Raw genomic sequence first — 23,438 nt, 5'->3', positions numbered from 1 at the left:
AATAACCCAAGTAGACAATGGTAGTCATTCAGAACCATGATATCAATAACCCAAGTAGACAATGGTAGTCATTCAGAACCATGATATCAATAACCTGACTAAAAATGGTAGTCATTTAGATCCATTATATCAATAATCCTAGTAAAAATCGTTGTCATTCAGAACCATGGTATAAATAACCCTAGTAGACAATGGTAGTCATTCTAATAAAACAGAAGAGGTCACAATTGGAGGTGTTGCAAATTGTGCTGCAGTTATTACCTCATGCCAATGAGCTCTTGAGCCCATCCACCACTAAACCAACACATACACTAACCGACACACTCAGGCACACGCACATACACACTCACACCCTTTAGGTATATGAGACTAATGATGATCTCCCGTTGTTAAAAAGGAAGACACACACGCTGGCTGTTAGCCTAATGAGTCTGTTTTCATTCAAGCTATTTTACAACATCAGTACAACGGTAATTAGCACTATTAAATTCATAAAGTTGGCACTCCGATACCTGCAGACATCCATGTCTGTCACTGTGTGTTTCCCTCGGCTAACTGTGTGTGTGTGCACAGTATGTGTGTGTGTATGTGTGTATTAAAGAGAAGAGAAGGAACAGCCACTTTCTTCTTTGCCCCAAAGCCTTGCTCTAAAGTCACAGAAAAGAGGATTCCTGTATGTTCTGACTGATTTGAAGATAATATCCTCCATGATCAGACACACTTTTACTATTCCCTTCTTTCTTACTCCCAGTGTTCACAATGTGTTTTATTGGTAATAAGAGTCATCCCCCAGCAAATCCACTGAGAACTGTTCGCCTGAGCATTAGTTGGCTGGCTGACACACTGGAATATAATGGGAGCAACCAGCGATGGCTAGCTGTATCTCTATTGGTCTACTCTCACAATCCCCTCTCTCTCTCTCTTTCTCTCTTTCTCTCTCTCTCTCTCTCTCTTTCTCTCTCTCTCTCTCTCTTTCTCTCTTTCTCTCTCTCTCTTTCTCTCTCTCTCTCTCTCTCTTTTTCTCTCTCTCTCTATCTCTCTCTCTCGCTATCTCTCTCTCTCTCGCTATCTCTCTCTCTCTCTATATCTCTCTCTCTATATATATATATATATATATATATATATCTCACTCTCTCTTTCTCTCTCTCACTTTATCTAGATCTTTCCCTCTCTCTCTCACTCACTCTTTTTCTTTCTCTGTCTCTGTCTCTCTCTCTATCTCTAACTCTCTGAATCATATATATATATATATATATATCTCTTCTTCCTGTCTCAGTACCTTCTCTATCTTTTTGAGTCTTTTTTTCACTCAAATACTGCACACATTTCTCATTTTTCTACAGTATCTTCTTTCTCAGCCAGTATATGGTTATCTTGTCTTGCTCTCCCAGCATGAAGTTAAAGCTGAACCCAACCCACCCAGCACAATGTGAATGCCCTTGGCTGTTTCCACTGTGTCCCTACCTTCAGATGTGCAGTCAAGTTCCATGTGAATGCAGCACTGAACTGCATGTAATGGCAGTGAGGGAGCCACTGCCATTTTCCGCCTGGCTTGATACTCAGTTGAGTTGAGACACATGAGAAAGAAGCAGGGATGGAGAGAGAAAGAGGGGGAGAGAACGAGGTAAGGAGGGAGGGAGGGAGGGAGAGAAAGGGGGAGAGAGAAAGATAAATAAGGGGAGAGAACGGAGGGAGCGGGAGAGAAGCAGAGAAAACCAACCATGTTTAATTTCTTACACAACCGTGTACTTAAGGCATAACGACTGTCTCCCCTCTTGTCCCCATCAGAACTGCAGATCAGTGCCTGTGGAAACCCCGGGGTACCTCCCAAAGGCATCCTTGTCGGGACACGCTTTAACGTGGGGGACAAGATCCACTACAGCTGTGTAACTGGGTACGTCCTGGATGGGCACCCCCAGCTCACCTGTGTCACCAATGCGGAGAAGGGTGCCGTGTGGGACTTCCCTGTGCCCATCTGTAGAGGTGAGAGTCCATGCCCTGGCCTGTTAGTATGTGTGTGTGTGTGTGTGTGTGTGTGTGTGTGTGTGTGTGTGTGTGTGTGTGTGTGTGTGTGTGTGTGTGTGTGTGTGTGTGTGTGTGTGTGTGTGTGTGTGTGTGTGTGTGTGTGTGTCATAACGTCAGTGACAGCTGCATGCTAACGGTATGGGAGTGTGTCTGTAGAGATGGTAGGCTGTGTGTATGGCAGATGTGTAATACATTTGTCCAAATGTGGTTGTGTTTCCTTTGCATCTGTGGGTGTTCATCTGTGAAAGTTTCTGTGTGCATGTCTGTGTCCCTTTTGTGTTTCTGTGTAACCTTTGGACGAGGAGAAAATGTGTGGGTGTGAGAGGGAGAGAGAGTGAGAGAGAGAGACAAGGAGTACATGCATGTGCGTGGCCAGGTATCTGTCATGTTCTTGCACACCGTAAGAGAGCGTTCTAACTATGTACACCATCCTATCATCAGGATAGTCACAGTGGATAGTTTTATTAGTTTTGAAAAATGTTCAAACAGTTTATTGGTAGCATTTTCCAGTATGTGAGAACTCATACACTACATGACCACCAAGAGTATGTGAACACCTGCTCTTCAGACATCTCCTTCCAAAATCATGGGAATTAATAGGGAGTTGGTCCCCTCTTTGCTGCTATAACAGACTCCGCTCAACTGAGAAGGCTTTCCACTAGATGTTGGAACATTGCTGCAGAGACTTGCTTACATTCAGCCACAAGGGCGTTAGTGAGTTCAGGCACTGATGTTGGGCAATTAAGCCTGGCTTGCAGTTCATCCCAAAGGTGTTCAATGGGGTTGAGCTCAGAGCTTCTTCCACACCGATCTCAACAAACTATTATTATTATTATTATATTTTTTTGTAGTACTTTTACCCCTTTTTCGTGATATCCAATTGGTAGTTTGTCTTGTCCCATCGCTGCAACTCCCCTACCGACTCAGGAGAGGCAAAGGTCGGGAGCCATGCATCCTCCAAAACACGATCCTGCCAAGCCGCACTGCTTCTTGACACACTGCTCACTTAACCCAGAAGCCAGTTGCACCAATGTGTCAGAGGAAACACTGTCCAGCTGGCGACCAAAGTCAGCTTGCAGGCGCCCAAAGTCAGCTTGCAGGCGCCCGGCCCGCCACAAGGAGTCGCTAGAGCGCGGTGAGACAAGGAAACCCCGGCCGGCCAAACCCTCCCCTAACCACACTGGGCAAATCGTGTGCCGCCTCATGGGTCCCCGAGTCTGGGCTCGAACTGCAATGCAGTGCCTTAGACCGCTATGACACTCGGGAGACCACTCGACAAACTATTTCTGTATGAACTTCGCTTGCACAGGGGCATTGTCATGCTGAAGCAGGAAAGGGGCTTCCCCAATCTGTTGCCACAATGTTGGAAGCACAGAATCATTTACAATGTCATTGTATGCTGTAGTGTTAAGATTTCCCTTCACTGGAACTAAGGGGCCTAGCACGAAGCATGAAAAACAGCCCCAGACCATTATTCCTCCTCCACCAAACTTTACAGTTGGCGCTATGCAGCATTCTTCTGGCATCTGCCAAACCCAGAGTCACCCATCAGACTGTCAGATGGTGAAGTGTGATTTATCACTCCAGAGAACACGTTTACACTGCTTCAGAGTCCAATGGCGCTGAGCTTTACAAATCAAATCCAACTTTATTTGTCACATGCGCCGAATACTGTAAGTGTAGACTTTAACGTGAAATGCTTACTTACAAGCCATTAATTAACCAACAGTGCAGTTAAAGAAGAACATATGTATCCAGTAAACTAAAATAAAAAGTCATAATAAAAAGTAACACAATAAGAATAAGAATAACAATAACAAGGCTATATACAGGGGGCACCGGTACCGAGTCAGTGTGTGGGGGTACAGGTTAGTTGAGGTAATTTGTACATGTAGGTAGGGGTGAAGTGACTATCCATAGATAATAAACAGCGAGTAGCAGCAGTGTACAAAAGGGAGGGGGTTGTCAATGTAAAATGTCCAGTGGTGATTATATTAATTGTTCAGCAGTCTTATGGCTTGGGGGTAGAAGTTGCTGAGGAGCCTTTTGGTCCTAGACCTAAACAATCTATAACTTGGGTGACTGGAGTCTGACAATTTTATGGGCTTTCATCTGATACCACATATTATATAGGTCCTGGATGGCAGGAAGCTTGGCCCCAGTGATTTCCTTGCCTGTTCGCACTACCCTCTGTAGCGCCTTACGGTCAGATGCCGTGCAGTTGCCATACCAGGCGGTGATGCTCTTATTGATGAAGCTGATGACTGAGGTGGTGTGGTCCTCAATGTCATTGGATGAATCCCGGAACATATTCCAGTCTGTGCTACCAAAACAGTCCTGTAGTGTAGCATCCACGTCATCTGACCACTTCCGTATTGAACGAGTCACTGGTACTTCCTGCTTTAGTTTTTGCTTGTAAGAAGGAATCAGGAGGATAGAATTATGGTCAGATTTGCCAAATGGAGGGCGGGGGAGAGCTGTGTATGCATCTCTGTGTGTGGAGTAAAGGTGGTCTAGGATTTCTTATATCTCTGGTTGCACATGTGACATGCTGGTAAAAAAATTGGTAAAACTGATTTAAGTTTGCCTGCATTAAAGTCCCCGGCCACTAGGAGCGCCGCTTCTGGTGGAGCATTTTCTTCTTTGCTTATGGCCTTATAGAGTTGGTTGAGAGTGGTCTTAGTGCTGGCTTCCTTCTGTGATGGTAAATAGACGGCTACGAATAAAACAGACGTTTTTTACGAGCTACGCACTTCAGCACTCGCGGTCCCGTTCTGTGAGCTTGTGTGACCTACCAATTTGCAGCTGACCCGTTGTTTCTCCTAGGCGTTTCCCCTTCACAACAGCACTTACAGACTGGGGCAGCTCAAGCAGGGCATAAATTTGACGTACTGACTTGTTGGAAAGGTGGCATCTTATGACTGTGCCACATTGAAAGTCACTGAGCTCTTCAGTAAGGCCATTCTACTGCCAATGTTTGTCTATGGCGATTGCATGGCTGTGTGCTCAATTTTATACATCTGCCAGCAACAAGTGTGGCTGAAATAGCTGAATCCACTCATTTGAAGGGGTGTCCACATACTTTTGTATATGTAGTGTATTTCAGAGCGGCATCTATCGAAAACAGAATCTATTTTCTCATGAGACAAAGGCTGTCTCCTCTGCCACTGTGAGTCAACTGAGACGGCAGTTAGACACAGAAGAGAATCACAGTTGTGAGCAGACAGGAGATTTTCCATAAGAGCTGTGGAAAGTTATTCATAAACCACGACATTATCAGCATATAAGAACACACACACATACACCATCAGCATACAGAGGAAGAAGCCTGTGATCTGCTGCACTTGCTTTAAACACATCCAGATGTATTGTTCCTGTGTTGGGGCCAATTATAATGTGCATTATCCATGACCGTTTTCAAATAAGAGCCTCTTCATAGACAGCCGTGTGCCTCCGCCTGATATGTCCTTCATGATGAGTCTGAGATGAAAGCAACGTGCATCATCTTGCCTTTCTGGCTGATGCACACTGGATAGAATTACCAGTTAGCCCCAGTCAATGGAGTAATTACACAATAAGTATTAATGTTACCCCTCCCTCTGGCAATGCAACGCCATCCTACAAATAAGTGCATATTAAAATAAACCATTAAGTGATCTGTAATTGAACAAGGTTGTTTATGAAAAGGTGAAATGAAACAGAAATTGGTTGGAGTAGCAAGCCTGGACCGTTTCACTGAGTGACATTGGAAGGGTAGAGGGTCAAAGGGAAAATAAACTCAGATCCATCGGCATTACGAACCTATTATCTGTGTCGAGTAAAGTGAGGCTGTGGTCAAAAGTAGTGCACTATAAAGGGAATAAGGTGCCATTTAGGATGCAACAAAACAGGATGTTAAATATACTGTTTACTCTACAATACAATAATTTTCATGTTGTCCTCATGACATTGGTTGTGAATAAGTTATTCACTTTGTAGTTCATTCTTTCTGCATTTCAATCACTCTACAATCCTTCAGGGTGACTTCTGGTAATGAATAAGTACTAAGTGACTTTAGCTCAGTGGAATGTCATGACAGAAGTAAAGTGTCAATCACAAATCACATACAGTATGTGTTCAGGAAGTTGTGTGACACAAAACTGAACCGTAACCTACATGCTCTTAATAGATGCTCAGCCTGCAATTTGTTGTCCCAGATCAGATCATGTGATACCTCTTTGCATCTGGAATTCAATCACCAATAATTTCCTATTTAAATAGAAGACGAACTCAAAATGGCCTCCACATCTTTAGTAGAAGGCGGGAGGCCATCGGTTCCATCACAATCGGCCGGGTGAATTATCTCGAGTAAAGCAATTTATGCATAACCACAAGCAAGCATTCGGAAGATCATCTAGAAATGTACATTCTGACTGGGGCTTGTGCTCTTTGTATATTAGTGGGCCAGGGAGCCACTCGCTGAGGGCTAATGTGATGAGAATCTCAATGGCTGATCTGCTGCCTGCCAAGACCCTGGCATCGGTACAAATTGATTTTTTGCAGGCATTCTTCAACCCTCAAATAGAAATGAGAGACTATTTTGCTGAGTTGAAGGCCAACTACCCATTCCCTGGACATTATAAGATGCGCATTTGCCTTGCATGATTGTTTGAGGGGGGGAGGGGAAGTAATACGTACACTGACAAAACTCCAAATTAGATTGGCTTGGAGTTGAATGGGAAATACACACTGCTGTGTGTGTCTGTGTGTTGCTCTGTAAAAAAAGTTTCAACCAAGTACTGTATTATTAAGTAACTGGTTCCACAGTCTTTTTTTTGGTTACTCAACATTTCGGTCAAAGTGCTACCTAAACTTAATATGTTTAGTTGGCCCAAACTTAGCTCCAACATGAGAAAACGTACACAAAAATGTCATCAACTTAAAATTGAGTGATTGCTCAAATTGTCTCATAATGTTCATTCAACTAGAAATTATTACTTGAGCATCTTACCCCCCCCCCCCAAAAAAAAAGACTATTGAACTAGTTACACAAACACAGTGCTTAAAACAACAAGTTGACATATATGATTATATTGTGCGTGTTCATATATACAGTAATTAATATTCAACATGTCCTCACCTCGGATTTGAACTTACAACTCTTAATTCACAGCAGTGGCGATTTTAGCAGGTAAATCTTGATGGGCCAAAAAATTCAAATGTGGGATGGATTCCAGCAAAGCCACTACACTACACAACACTAAACAATACATGAATTGCACTACACCACTGCTACACCTGGCTATCAGCAAGCCTTGTCTGGCAGCGAAACAGTTCATTTAGCCTAATTTACTGCCTTTAAAAAAATCATAGCTGAGATGGCTGACTTGCTGAAAGAAATACGGTTTCTACTGACTTTGAAGATGTACAAACTATGGCATAAGAGGATGACAAGCGGATAAGAGGCAATACGTCATTTCGATTAAGACATTAATGAGCGAGCTAGCACGGACATCGTCAATATAACTATTTGTTCAGCACCTTTGAAATGTACAGGGACAGAATTCAAAAATGGGCCGTTCTTACAGTATTCTCCCTGTACACCAAGTCAGAACCGTAAGATAAATGAAAATCTAATCAAAGTTTATTTGTCACGTGCACTGAAAACAACAGGTGTAGACCTTACAATTAAATGCTTACTTACAGGCTCTAACCAATAGTGCAGAAAATGTATTAGGTGAAGGGGGCATATAAGCAGACAATGAAAGCTCTTACAATATTTGATGATTACATTTCTCAAAAAGAGGAGCACTACCAAGGCTACATGAGCACCACAACGTCAGAACAGTAGGCAAAATTAAGAGGTGAAAATAGACTAAATTGTAAGGGTGAGGAACATGTGCTGCTAACAGATTACTACACAGCATACATTTAGTGTCACTTTCTTTGCTACAGTATACATATATAATTTATGCAGAAACATACAATACATTTTTGGACTCACCTTGTTGAGCTGTGCTCACTTAAACAGGAATTTGGCGCGGCAGTCTTTGTGGTCAAATTTTGTCATCAAACTTTGTCATCAAAGTCTGGATTTACTCTGGATTTATGGTGCTTTCAAGACAACAGGAAACTCAGAAAAAAAAGTTGAATCATGATGAAAGAGGCCCAAGTTCCCGATTTACAATTCCGAGTTGGATGAAAGTTCAAAATGTATTTTCCCAGTGATAGCACGTTTTTATCTTGAACTCACTAAAGTCAGATTTTGCAATTCAGAATTAGCAGTTGATTTGAGAGCAGCACAAATCATGCTTCATTGACGGTATGGCCAATGTTGAATGTTTATAATTTTAAACTAGGAAAAGAGACCCTTAATCTTAGCAGGCTAATAGCAGGCTAATGATTGCTTTGCAATGCTTGCAGTTAGCCACTGATTCCTTCCAAACCACTCATTGTTGAATTTGCAATTTCCAACTTGTTGAGTAAAGTTTATGTCCAGTGGCCGATGAGCACTGATACATTTGATCTAGAATTTCTCTTCATCTGACAAGGATTAAAAAGGATTTGCCAGTAGATTGTCGACTTGATGTTGTCCAATCAAAGTCCAATCAAAGCTACTGTAGATATAACGTGATCATTTTATCTTTGGCCAATGACATTGAGCCTTCTTGGATGGGCACTTCTTATGTAACTCTATGGCAGCACCCATAGAGCTCTACCCTTAGACTTGGCGGTGATGGAGTGTACCCATGAGTGACTGTCACGCCCTGACCTTAGAGAGCCACTTTATTTCTCTATTTGGTTAGGTCAGGGTATGATGTGTGGTGGGCATTCTATGTTTTGTTTTCTATGTTTCTTTATTTCTATGTTTTGGCCGGGTATGGTTCTCAATCAGGGACAGCTGTCTATTGTTGTCTCTGATTGGGAATCATACTTAGGCAGCCCTTTTTCCCTCCTTTCAGTGTGGGTAGTTGACTTTGTTAGAGGCATCATAGTCCTGTTAAGCTTCATGGTCTTGCCTTTGTTTTGTTGGCGACATTTACCTAAATAAAAAGAAAATGTATGCTCGCTGCGCTTTGGTCCACTTATTCCTTCCAGGAAGATGACAGTGACAGAACACTATGCCAATCACGGCGCAATGCTCTGTATTTTCTGCTGGGTTACCCAACCACAACAGAAAGCTCTAAGCTAGGCTGAAACACCTGCATTTTGGAGAGGCCTTACTTAAGAAAACAAAAACGAGACCATGTTTGTATGCAGCTTTATTAACTCAATTATGTTTATTTTTTTCTACATTGTTTGCAAACTAATATGCGACAGGTATTAATGCCAAAATAGCATGCAAAACAGGCACACCCCCCCCCAAAAAAAAAAAAAAATGTGGGGTTCAAAACTTCCCTGAATGACAGGTCACCAATGTTGTTACGCCACTATTACTGTATAAATTAACATGCACAATGTCAACATGCGTCAAATATATGCGTAGGAAACATTGTATGATAAAAGTGCGGTATGTGTAACCAGTTGCACAGCCTGTATTAATTAAGATGCCTAAATTATAATTGATATTTATGAGACAATTTTAAAATGACTGAATGCTTGCCAACGTTTTGGACAACTCTTTTTTCAGGTAACACTTGGACCGAAAAGTTGAATAAACTAGAAAGGGCCGTGGAACCAGTTGCTTAATAATAATTAGTTGAAACAACTGAATTTGTGGGTGTTTTTTTTTACAATGCAAATTAGCATCATTACTTACCATTTAATGCACATTTCCTCTATTAAAACAGTGGGAGCACCCTTCGTGCTTTACAGAATGATTTAGTGTTTGCGTTCCATCTAAAAAATTGTAGTCAAGGAACATTTCGTATTTAGTCCTATATAAATGTCAGTGCAATGTTAAAATGTTAAAGTACAGTTTAATGAATGCACACACAGCTTGATGTTTGAAAGCTTAAAACAACTTTAGTATAATGGGATCCTTTATAAAGCATGTTATAATTGACATGCAGTTTAGTGTGAATGCTATGACAAATATTGTTATGAATACCAGAATGCAAGTCTAATCAGTGCCCCACACCTTCCAGTTAATTATTAATAATTGCCAACGTGACTGAAAGACATGGCTCCAAAAACGGTCTGTAGATATTTCTGTTTAACAGTTCTCGTTAACACTTTAATGCTGTTCTATTTACTATAGAACAGTATTTAATTTGTTTCGAGAACAGTTTTAAAATCCAGGCTGCCCAATTCTGACATTTTGTCACAAATTGGTCTATTTGACAATAATTGGGAGAAATATCAGAATTGGTCTGCCTGTATAAACACAGCCTAGGATGCCTATCTGGAATCTTCATGAGTGTGTGCTGCAAATCTGCCAAGCCTGAAATAGCATTTCTCTCTGTTAACCTCTTACATCTATGGGGGCGCTATTTCATTTTTGGATGAAAAACGTTCCCGTTTTAAACAAGATATTTTGTCACAAAAAGATGCTCGACTATGCATATAATTGATAGCATTCGAAAGAAAACACTCTGACGTGTCCAGAAATACCAAGATATTCTCTGTGCGTGCCCTAGAACGTGAGCTTCAGGCAAAACCAAGATGAGATGGCATCCAGGAAATGAGCAGGATTTTTGAGGCTCTGTTTTCCATTGTCTCCTTATATGGCTGTGAATGCGAGAGGAATGAGCCTGCCCTTTCTGTCGTTTCCCCAAGGTGTCTGCAGCATTGTGACGTATTTGTAGGCAGATCATTGGAAGATTGACCATAAGAGACCACATTTACCAGGTGTCCGGTTCGTTTCGGTAGCCAGACGCAATGTAGAAAACGGAACGATTTCTCCTACACACAGACGCTTTCAGGAAAAACTGCGCATTTGGTATGTAACTGAGAGTCTCCTCATTGAAAACATCAGAAGCTCTTCAAAGGTAAATGATTTTATTTATTTGGTTATCTGGTTTTTGTGAAAATGTTGCGTGCTAAATGCTACTCAAATGCTATGCTAGCTTTGCATACTCTTACACAAATTAGTCAATTTCTATGGTTCAAAAGCATATTTTGAAAATCTGAGATGACAGTGTTGTTAAGAAAAGGCTAAGCTTGAGAGCAGACGCATTATTTTCATTTTATTTGCGATTTTCAGAAATCGTTAACGTTGCGTTATGCTAATGAGCCTGAGGCTTTAGTCACAAACCCGGATCCGGGATGGGGAGTTTCAAGAAGTTAAACTTTGGCGTCAAATCAAATCAAAATGTTATTAGTCACATGCCAAATACAGTGAATTGCTTACTTACGAGCCCCTAACTAACAGTGCAGTTTCAAAAAATACGGATAAGAAGAAGAGATAAAAGTAACAAGTAATTAAAGAGCAGCAGTAGAAAATTAACAATATATACAGGGGGTGCCGGTACAGAGTCAATGTGCGGGGACACCGGTTAGTTGAGGTAGTATGTACATGTAGGTAGAGTTAATTAAAATGTCTATGCATAGATGACAACAGAGAGTGGCAGTGGTGTGGAGAGGGGGGGGGCAATGCAAATAGTATGGGTAGCCATTTGACTAGATGTTCAGGAGTCTTATGGGCTTGGGGGTAGAAGCTGTTTAAAAGCCTTTTGGACCTAGACTTGACGCTCCAGTACTGCTTGCTGTGTGGTAGCAGAGAGAACAGTCTATAACTAGGGTGGCTGGAGTCTTTGACAATTTTTAGGGCCTTCCTCTGCCACCACCTGGTATAGAGGTCCTGGAAGGGCAGGAAGCTTGGCCCCAGTGATGTACTGGGCCGTTCACACTACCCTCTGTAGTGCCTTGCGGTCGGAGTCCGAGCAGTTGCCATACCAGGCAGTGATGCAACCGATGCTCTCGATGGTGCAGCAGTAAAGCCTTTTGAGGATCTGAGGACCCGTGCCATAACTTTTCAGTCTCCTGAGGGGGAATAGATTTTGTCATACCCGCTTCACTCAATCCAGGTAGGTTGAAAAAATCCATAAAAAATCCCAGTATTTATTTAAAGACATGCTCCAGAACTTTGGTGGCTACTACTTTTTTTTTAAACCTCTCACTTTGGGCTTGATGTTTCAATTTATTGTTCATACATACATAATCTATGAGCATAATTACTGTCAACATTGCAGTAATATCTAACAATTCACAACAATACACAAAAATCTAAAAGTAAAAGAATGGAATTAAGAAATATATAATATTAGGACAAGCAATGTTGAGTGACATTGACTGACATACAGTAGAATACAGTATATGCATATGAAATTAGTATAGTAGTAGGTAAACATTATTAAAGTTACTAGTGTTCCATTATTAAAGTGACCAGTGATTCCATGACTATGTAGATACAGTAGGGCAGCAGCCTCAAGGTGCAGGGTTGAGTAACCCGGTGGTAGCCGGCTAGTGATTGCTATTTAACAGTCTGATGGCCTTGAGATAGAAGCTGTTTTTCAGTCTCTCAGTCCCTGCACATGTACTGACCTCACCTTCTGGATGATAGTGGGGTGAACAGGCTATGACTCAGGTGGTTGATGTCCTTGATGATCTGTTTGGCCTTCCTGTGACATCGGGGGCTGTAGGTGTCTTGGAGTGCAGGCAGTGTGCCCCCTGAGACCGCATCACCCTCTGGAGAGCCCTGCAGTTGCGGGCGGTGCAGTTGCCATACCAGGCGGTGATACAGCCCGACAGGATTCTCTCAATTGTGCATCTGTAAAATGTTGTGAGGTTCTTAGTGGCCAAGCCGAAATTCTTCAACCTCCTGGGTGAACCATTTCAGATTGTCAGTGATGTATAAGCCGAGAAACTGAAGGCTTTTCACCTTATCCACTGTGGTCCCGTTGATATGCATAGGGGCTGTGCTCCCTCTGCTGTCTCCTTCGTTTTGTTGACGTTGATGGAGAGTTTTTTTTCCTGGCACCACTTCGCCAGGGCCCTCACCTCCTCCCTGTAGGCTGTCTCGTTATTGTTGGTAATCAGGCCTACTACTGTTGTGTTGTCTGCAAACTTAATGACTGAGATGGAGGTGTGCATGGCCACGCATTCAAGGGTGAAAAGAGAGTACACGAGGGGGCTGAGCACGCACCCTTGTGGGGCCCCTGTGTTGAGGATCAGCGTAGTGGAGGTGTTGTTTCTTACCTTCACCACCTGGGGGGGTGGCCCGTCAGGAAGTCCAGGACCCAGTTGCATAGGGCGGGATTCATCGTCAGTAGATCTATTGGGCCAGTATACACATTGAATTGGGTCTATGCTGTCAGGAAAGGTGGAGTTGATATGATCCTTGCCTAGCCTCGCAAAGCGCTTCATGATGACAGAAGTGAGTGCTACGTGGCGATAGTCAGTTCAGTTACCTTTGCTTTCTTGGGTACAGGAGCAATTGTGGCCATCTTGAAGCAAGTGGGGACAGCAGACTGCAATAGCGAGACTGGTCTGCGCATGCTCTGAGGACGCGGCTATGGATGCCGTCTGGGCCGACAGCCTTGCGATGATTAACACGCTTAAATATCTTACTCACGACGGTCACCAAGAATGAGAGCCCTCAGTCCTTGGGGAGGGCCACGTAGGTGGCACTGTGTTATCCTCAAAGCGGACGAAGAAGGTGTTTAGCTTGACCAGGAGCAAGACGTCGGTGTCCGCGACGTGGCTGGTTTTCCCTTTGTAATCCATGATTGTCTGACCCTGCCACACAAGTCTGATGGCTGAGCTGTTGAATTGCGACTCCACTTTGTCTCTTAACTGACATTTTACATGTCTGATTGCCTTACGGATGGAATAACTACACTTTTTGTGTTCAACCAGTCACCTTGCGGTGGGTAAATGCGGTGGTTCGTGTTTTCAGTTTTGCTCGAATGCTGCCTTCTATCCACACATTTTGGTTTGGGTAGGTTTTAATAGTCACAGTGGGAACAACATCCCCTATACCCTTCCCAATTAACTCAGTCACTGTGAAGTTCATCAGGGAGTGTATGGGGGATGTTATTCCCAACTTCATGGCTTCAATAAGAGGGCTTAGTCCTACTCCCCCAGTTATTCCCAAATCACACACAATTGATAACAGTTTATGGAAACACCAAAACTGAAATAAATGACAAAAATCAACCCCAACTCTATAACCTCCTCAACCCCTACTGAGAAACTATTTACAATTTTCAATTTTTCTATGACTAGTTTTTTATTGCAGCTTTCAGGTAATAAAGCTTGGGCTTGCAGGTTCGAGTGGGCTGGAGCCTGTGGCAGAGAGAGTTGGTGAGGCCTGTTTCGAATCCGTAAAATCGTCATGACAGTGCTGCTGTACAGGTATAGCGAGAGCCCTAGGGAGGTTTTTTAATCTGCTCAACTCTGCTTTTCTAGTTCTGCTGTGCTGGGGTGACGACATCCTCCAACGGTATTACCAGGCATTACTGTCAATACTTGTCATCCAGCTAACCGAACCTTATACCTGGAATCCCATTTCCCATAAATCAGCTCAACCCAGTCCTAACATCCACAGGCCTGGACAAAAACAGAAGTACTACATACACAACTGCCAAATCAATGCCACTTTTTGGTAACGGGGGACAAAAGTAAAGTTTGTATCTGGACACCTCCCAGCTAGGCTTTCAGGATGTTTGAAACCCTCAGAAATAAAGAGTGTGTGAGTGTGTGTGTGTGTGTGTGTGTGTGTGTGTGTGTGTGTGTGTGTGTGTGTGTGTGTGTGTGTGTGTGTGTGTGTGTGTGTGTGTGTGTGTGTGTGTGTGTGTGTGTGTGTGTGTGTGTGTGTGTTTCTGTGTTCAGTGTAGTCGCAGATACCAGAATAGTAAACTGGTCTGATGCAAAGCAGAAATGCATGTTGCTAGCCTGCCCCTTCCTACAGATGTAGAGGCAGGTTCAGTATACCACGGTAACATTTTGGCTATAAATATACCTTACATAACACTGGCATCAAAGCTGTTCTTCATCCTGCTCCATGCATTAGAACAATTGTCCAGTATATCTGGAGTAAATGACCAGGTTATAATGATAGGTGCAGTTACATAATATAATCATAGCTTTCAGAGATTATATAATAGATTGAGAGAGTGGATATGTGGGGAAAAGCAGTGAAATGACGAGCATTGGAAATAGTTATTTTTAGCCAATTACAGGCTGATTTGAATTAACCAGATTTAATTCTTTCTGGACCATACTTTGAATGGTTCCACAACCATGATACTCACCCTGACTTGTCTTGTGTAGATTTTGATTGTCACTAATTCTGCATAGTTTACATGATGCCAATCCCTAGCATCAACTTAAAGGCTGTGGTTAGATCAATTACATTTACCGCCTAAAATTAGCTCTCTTTCAGTCAGACGGAATTCCTTGATGTGTATTACAACAGTGATAATTTGACATTCCGACTCTGAGCCCGAACGACAAGCTGTTGATGTAGCTAGCACGTCTTTAATTTTGATAGCCCGATTTGTGCATTGTCAAGAAGCTGAAATCAGCCGACATTTGGACTTAAAGAAGTGCACCACTTCTCCGTTTTCCCCCGTCTCTTAGCTCTGAAGCCCTGACAGCCCAGCGACCACCTGCTTAACGATGTAAATCCCATAGCTTTTTAACAAGCCTGTTTAAGTGGGAGCTGACATATACACTACTCCAGTTATACATGCTGAGCACCATAAATGCAGCAACCCAACATAGCTGAGGAAGCATGCATTTAGACTGGGTTGGCTGAATGTGTCTCACGCGGTCTGTACTACTAACTAATTGTGACATACAGTATGATTTATCGGTAGGGCACAAACACACTTTCATGTGCTGATGACGCCTGGGTTTGCACTTGTCCTCCGCATAGCTAATCCAGTACAGCTGTGTTCACTGTCTCTGGCCTACCCTCTGGACACATCATTAAGTAATTGCTCCCTATAGACATACTCCTATATTGAACCCAACAGCTGTTTACTAACTATATTGGAACAGGGAATGGCACTCGCCACATGGTATGACAATGAGAGTAAATTAGTTGTGTCTGTATAGAATAAGGGTGATGAAGTGCCCAAAATACAAAAGCACAAAAATGGCTCATATTCACTGACTCACTGAGTTCTACAGTTTGTTAATCATAATAATACTATATAATATACTGTGTGCCATTTAGCAGATGCTTTTATCCAAAGCAGGTGTAAACAAAGTAAGCATTTCACTACATCATTTACACCTGCTGTAACCTGTGTATGTGATGAATACACTTTAATTTAATTTGAAAACGACTTCATGCATGCATAGATTTTACGTATGGATGGCCACGGGAAATCAAACCCACTATCCTGGTGCTGCAAGCTCCATGCTCTATGAACTGAGCTACAGAGGACCACATGTGGTGTGTTCTAAGACAATACAGTATTACTACATGTTCCCCAAGGGCACCACCCCCCCCCCCCCGCTCAACTCAAAAGGTGGCGCACAGAATGCAAAAATATTCTTAGAAATATTTAACCTCCACACATTAACAAGTCCAATAGCTCAAATGAAAGATAGACACCTTGTTCATCTACCCAGCGAATCAGATTTCTAAAATGTTTTAAAATGTTTTACGGCGAACACATAGCACATATGTATGTTAAACCACCACAAAGACACAGACGATATGTAGCCATTTTGTCGAACAAAAGATGCAATCACAAACGCAGGATTAAAAGAAAAATAATTCACTAACCTTTTGAAAATCTCCATCAGATGACAGTAATAGGACATGTTACACAGTACATGTATGTTTTTTTCAATAATATGCAATTTATATCCATAAATTTCCGTTTACATTGACGCCATGTTCAGAAAATCCTCAAAAATTTCCGGAGAAATTATAGATTTCTCCGCCAGATAACGCCAGATAACAGCAATACACATCATAAACTTTGACTAAATATACATGTTCTACATATAGTTAGAAAGATAGACTGCTTCCTCTTGATACTCCCCATCCCGGATCCGGGATCTTGAATAAAGCCTCAGGCTCATTAGCATAACGCAACATTAACGATTTCTGAAAATCGCAAATAAAATGAAAATAATGCGCCTGCTCTCAAGCTTAGCCTTTTCTTAACAACACTGTCATCTCAGATTTTCAAAATATGCTTTTGAACCATAGCAAATCACTAATTTGTGTAAGAGTATGCTAAGCTAGCTTAGCATTTTGAGTAGCATTTAGCACACAACATTTTCACAAAAACCAGATAACCAAATAAATAAAATAATTTACCTTTGAAGAGCTTCGGATGTTTTCAATGAGGAGACTCTCAGTTACATAGCAAATGTTCAGTTTTTCCTGAAAGAATCTTTGTGTAGGAGAAATCGCTCCGTTTTGTACATCACATTTGGCTACCGAAACCAACCGAAAATTCAGTCACCAAAACGTCAAACTTTTTCCGAATTAACTCCATAATATTGACCGAAACATGGCAAACGTTGTTTGGAATCAATCCTCAAGGTGTTTTTTCACCAATCTCTTCATTGATATGCAGTTCGTGGAAGCCTGCTTTCCCCTCAGAATCGCATGGAAAAATACCAGCAGCTGAAAAAGACGCACCAATTTCGACGGAGGACACCGGGCGGACACCTGGAAAATGTAGTCTCTTATGGTCAATCTTCCAATGATATGCCTACAAATACGTCACAATGCTGCAGACACCTTGGGGAAATGACAGAAAGGGCAGGCTCATTCCTCTCGCATTCACAGCCATATAAGGAGACAATGGAAAACGGAGCCTCAAAAATCCTGCTGGTTTCCTGGTTGCCGTTTCATCTTGGTTTTGCCTGTAGCTCCCGTTCTAGGGCACCCACAGAGAATATCTTTGCAGTTCTGGAAAATTCAGAGTGGTTTCTTTCCAAAGCTATCAATTATATGCATAGTCAAGCATCTTTTTGTGACAAAATATCTTGTTTAAAACGGGAACGTTTTTCATCCAAAAATGAAATTGCGCCCCTAGAGTTTCAAGAGGTTAATGCAAACGCTTTGTCACATTTCTTTTTAACGTTACAGAAATCGTTCACTATTCAATAATCTGAGGCGGCGCTCAGACGTAAGCAATATTTCTCCGCTATGTTGGAGTCAACAGAAATACAAAATTACAACATAAATATTCCCTTACCTTTGATGGTCTTCGATCAGAATGTAGTGGAAGGAGTCATACTTACCCAATACATCGTTTTGTTTCAGTTCATGTGTAGTTATAGTAGCATAGGCTACCCGTGTCAGCTGAAATGCATCCAAAATGACTTCTGGTCCCGAACAGTTGCGCATCAAAACTTCAAAATTACATATTATATGTCGACTACACTGGTCAAACTAAGTGCAGAATCAAGCTTTAGGATGTTATAAACGTACAAAACAATTGGCGATTCAACCGGACAAAAGCAATTCTTCTCAGACCTTCTGGAACGGATGGATGACTGTGTACAATTCGCGCTCGAACGCGCATGTATTTTCTCGCGATACCCACTATTTTGCCTGCCAAAGGGTGAAAGCTCGCGGGATTTGCACAATTAAATGCTCTACTGATAGAGGACATCTCGTGGAAGACATAGAAAGTGTTTCCAGATCCATAGCTGGTTGGGAAGGGTGGGGGCGATGACGTCAAAGTTGGCCCAACTTTCTGGATGCCAAAACTAGTTTGGGAAATTGCCTGCCCTGTGAGTTCTGCTATACTTACAGACATAATTCAAACGGTTTTAGAAGCTTTAGAGTGTTTTCTATCCAATAATAATTATTATATGCATATATTAGCAATTTTGGACAGATTTTTTTTCAGTTTACTATGGGCACGCAATTCATCCAAAGGGGGCAGTATTATGCCTAGCCTTAACAGGTTTTAAGAGCAAAAATACAGGGTCTCTTAAGTTCCCTATTGGTTATTTTGTTTTCTGAACTGAATTCATTACTTATCTAGTGGTTAGGCTGAAAATCACAGGTCAAAGGATACTGGACTATTCTACCACAATGAACAGTAAATATTCACTTAGAAAAGGTGCTTCAATGGGCTCATCCACTCTCTTTTTCTTCCTAGTTCCCCTATATTGTTCTTGGCCCTGCTACTCAGTACTATTCACCAATGGTAATTTAGAGGCCTTGGACTAGACTGGCACATAGGAATGTTGGCAGGCATTCACCTCCACCAGCCTCAAGCAAAGTTTGCGAACCATATAGCACACTATTCCCTATGTTGTGCACTACTTTTGACCAGAGCCCTGGAACAGCCAAACAACAAATACCACATCCTTGAGAGAGAGAAGAATCAGTCACCATCACTCACGCTCTTGTAAGGAGGTGATCCTGATCTTCAGATTGCTATCTATATGTGTCCAAATAAACTTAGATGAAATCATGATTGCGATAATGACGTTGATGTACCAGGCGCCTTTGAAAGATCTGCAAGCGATTTAACCATGTTTTGAGGACATAGTCATGTCACTGTCAATACTCAACAGTGACATGACTATAATATTGGCATGGGTGATGAATGTCAGACATTGAGGACAGAGTACTCAGCACACCCCAGTGTAGAGAGCCCAGACAGGGATATATTAAGCCAATTATACAGAGAAGGAATTAGGAAATGGGCAATGTGTGACTCGGCCAGGGTGGGACTTTGGCCAGAATTCTCCCAATCTCCCTTGCTTATATAAACTCTACAGATCCTTGGGCCAAAGTAAGTAAGACCCCCATTATACTTCCTAGTACGAGAGAGGTCACCGTCACTTTCTCTCCGGTTACACCAAGTATTCTTTTAAAGTATACCCTAGTGTTGGAGATTATCTTGTGTACTCTAAAGGTCTTGGTCCAAAGAAAGAGATCCATCCGTTTAACATCCTTGTATGAGAGAGGGGCCCCTTCCAATCCGAGGCATACAGTACCTGCAGATACAACGGCAAGCTTGATTTTATAGTATACCATGGTGTTGTAGATTATCTGGTGTGCCGAATCATTTCGTCATAGTGTTACGGTGCAGCTTGACGGCTGGCAGCACAATCAGAAGCACAGAAAGAAGATGCATGATGTAATGTGTTCTGCGTGATCGTGTTACGTCCTGATACTCACCGTGTAATGGATCTACTGTTTCCACTGCGCTTTGTGGGTTCTGATTCTGATTGTCACTGGCTAATGTCACTGCTGCTGCATGGTGCTATTGACAGTTCTGAATGGCGTGCTGCTCCCGAGATCTTCTTTATTAGATAGGAATGAATGCCACAAGGAACAGAAACAGGAAATTTGTTTTAGTTTGCAGTATTGTTGTCTCTGGAGGACTGGGTTGGGAGAATACATTTAAAAAATACTGGGGCCGGATATTTGTCAGGTCGTTTAATGGAAGTGTTGGCATGTCTTTGTTTGTTAAAAACCTCAAACCCGGTTTTGTCTACCTGAACAAACCCTCTTCCCTCTCCTGTGAAAGAAGCCTGTTCAGCCAGTTGATCTATTTATAAGTAAGACCTTATGACAGTGAGGCATTATATTTAGGGCAGTTAATATTAGACACAAAGCGACTGGCCTGACAGTACTTTGATCATGGCCCTGGAACAAATCCATACACCGAACTATTCTCTCTCTTTGTCTCTCTCTGACACTCTCTCTCGCTACTCTCTCTCGCTACTCTCTCTCTCTCTCTCGCTCTCTCTCTCTCTCTCTCTCTCTCTATCTATCGCTCTCTCTCTATCGCTCTCTGTCTGTCTGTCTCACCATCAGATTAGTGTTACCTTGGGTGCTCTAAAAATGCTTCTGGGTTTACGCTTAACAAATTGCCATTGTCCATTATCTTCCTCTCCCAGTGCCGTAGTATATCCTTCCTGCCTCACTGGCCTCAAACACTATATACGATGAGAGCTGTGCTACTGTCTGTATCCATGGTGATAACTATAAGTGAGGGCCTGTTTAAAGCCTGGGTAATTATGACAGATGCATGTTTTATCAGAGAGCATCAGCGTTAGGATTCAGGCAGCTAAACAGCATATGCATACAACAGGCCTTTAGCTGATACCCCCATGGTTGGAAATGCACAGTTGTAGAGAGAGTAATGTAGTTGGTTACATTCACATTTATCAGCACGGCTCCCAAATGACCTGTCAGCAGAAGCTTTGTTTCTGGTGCCTTATTTTTGTTTCAAGTTAATTGCCTCGATGGATTCTAGAATCCTCCCTTATTGTTCCAATCTGCTTTCAGGGACAATTTCTGAGAATCGTAATTTCAGCGTCTGTGGATGGAGGGTTCAGAGCAATGCTGATGTAAACTAGAGGACTCATTAAGACACTAATTGGTTGAGGATGTTCAGGACAATGTCCAGAAATGGTGCCCTCATTTGAGGCTTTATGCTAGAAGGGCACATTAAGCTGGGACAAATAAAAGGGCTTAAAATGCGTTCTGTGTTCCTGTCCACATACTGTTAAAAACAACTCTAAAGACTAACCAGGCAAGTTGTTTTTCCCTATTACCCACAATCCTCCACTTTGATAATGTGAACATGTATGTGTAGGCCTAAATATATTAACAGATACAGTATATACTGTATTTAACAAAAATATATCATCAGACCCACCTTTCAATGGCTACCAAAGTTTCATTTCACATACTTTCACATCAGTTCCAGGTATGTTCAGGTCATTACCTCATTTCACTTTTCTCAAAATAATCTCTCAATCCACTTCATCTCCCAGCTTTAACCCCCTTTACGCCCCCCCCCATCTCCATCTGGTTTACTTGAAGTCTAGAGGGATAAAATGGAGGGGGGAAAAATATTTTACATTTAAAAGTCCAGAAGAAGTTCTAGTACACCGGTGGATCGTTTTACTTACAGCGTACTTAGATATACTTGGGAGGAGTTGCTGTTTCCATAGCAACATTGCTAACACATGCCTCTTTGAGGATGGAAGCTTAGTAGCTTGCCTTCCTATCACTTTAAGAGCTGCTATTTCACATTCAAGCGTTCATGCACAATACGGCGCACAAGAAAATATCACTCCCAATGTGCACATTAAATATTGATGTTCAAATGTGCTGCGGGGTAAAGATAATTACACAAATCATATTTAAAAAAAAATCATTTGACTTACAAATGAATCCCTTAAATAAAATATGTTGGAAAACGAAAATATTAGTATGATAAGCTTGGCACTGTGTATCTTAATTTTTTATAAAAAATACTTCTGCGTCAACTTAATGCGTTATGATATGACGCACAACTAAAAAGCGTTGTATAATTAATTAATGAACCGGAGTCGGGATGTGCTTATAAAGGCTGAACAAACAAACACAGCTAATGTTTATATGTGCTTGTGTAGCCCATACCACAGTACTTAATGTTTCCTACATTTTAAATAGCATATACAGTGGGGCAAAAAAGTATTTAGTCAGCCACCAATTGTGCAAGTTCTCCCACTTAAAAAGATGAGAGGCCTGTGTAACAGTCTGAGTGTAGTGGGTGAGGAGTCAGGCGCAGAGAAACGGCGAACATAAGCCAACCCCCACGAAAACACAGGGCGTAATGAACAAACAAATGCCCCAAACAGGGGGACTTAAACTGTCCAGAAAAAACCCACGAAATGGGAAAACACAAAACCCATAGACGTGCACACAAGTACACCAAACAGACGGTCACAATAATTAATCCCGCACAAGGAACCAGGCGGGCCGGCTGACTAATAAAGCCTTACTACTAACTACCTAACTCAAAACAGGTGCACTCAATAAACATATAAGGAGGGGGAGGAAATAATCAGTGGCAGCTAGTAGGCCGGCGACGACGACCGCCGAGCGCCACCCGAACGGGAAGGGGAGTGTCCTTCGGTCGGAGTCGTGACAGCCTGTAATTGTCATCATAGGTACACTTCAACTATGACAGAATAAACAAGAGAAAAAAAATCCAGAAAATCACATTGTAGGATTTTTAATGAATTTATTTGCAAATTATGATGGAAAAAAAGTATTTGGTCACCTACAAACAAGCAAGATGTCTGGCTCTCACAAACCTGTAACTTCTTCTTTAAGAGGCTCCTCTGTCCTCCACTCGTTACCTGTATTAATGGCACCTGTTTGAACTCAGTATAAAAGTCACCTGTCCACAACCTTAAACAGTCACACTCCAATCTCCACTATGGCCAAGACCAAAAAGCTGTCAAAGGACATCAGAAACAAAATTGTAGACCTGAACCAGGCTGGGAAGACTGAATCTGCAATAGGTAAGCAGCTTGATTTGAAGAAATCAACTGTGGGAGCAATTATTAGGAAATGGAAGACATACAAGACCACTGATAATCTCCCTCGATCAGGGACTGCACGCAAGATCTCACCCCGTGGGGTCAAAATGATCACAAGAACGGTGAGCAAAAATCCCAGAACCACACGGGGGGACCTAGTGAATGACCTGCAGAGAGCTGGGACCAAAGTAACAAAGCCTACCATCAGTAACACCATCAGTAACACA

The 23,438-nt window shown here is 42.1% G+C and overlaps 1 protein-coding gene across 1 annotated transcript in view; it reads left to right on the top strand.

Moving 5' to 3' along the window:
* Positions 1 to 23,438, top strand: part of LOC135549277 (CUB and sushi domain-containing protein 3-like) — a 302,916-nt gene that overhangs the window by 196,389 nt on the left and 83,089 nt on the right. Inside the window, exon 4 of the mRNA XM_064979296.1 lies at positions 1,789 to 1,983. Within this exon, the coding sequence (XP_064835368.1) occupies positions 1,789 to 1,983 (195 nt within the window). The remainder of the gene's footprint in view (positions 1 to 1,788; positions 1,984 to 23,438) is intronic.

Source organism: Oncorhynchus masou, chromosome 12 (assembly GCF_036934945.1).
Source record: "Oncorhynchus masou masou isolate Uvic2021 chromosome 12, UVic_Omas_1.1, whole genome shotgun sequence".
NCBI classification, from domain to species: Eukaryota; Metazoa; Chordata; class Actinopteri; order Salmoniformes; family Salmonidae; genus Oncorhynchus; species Oncorhynchus masou.
This window is presented reverse-complemented; position numbering and strand designations above follow the sequence as displayed.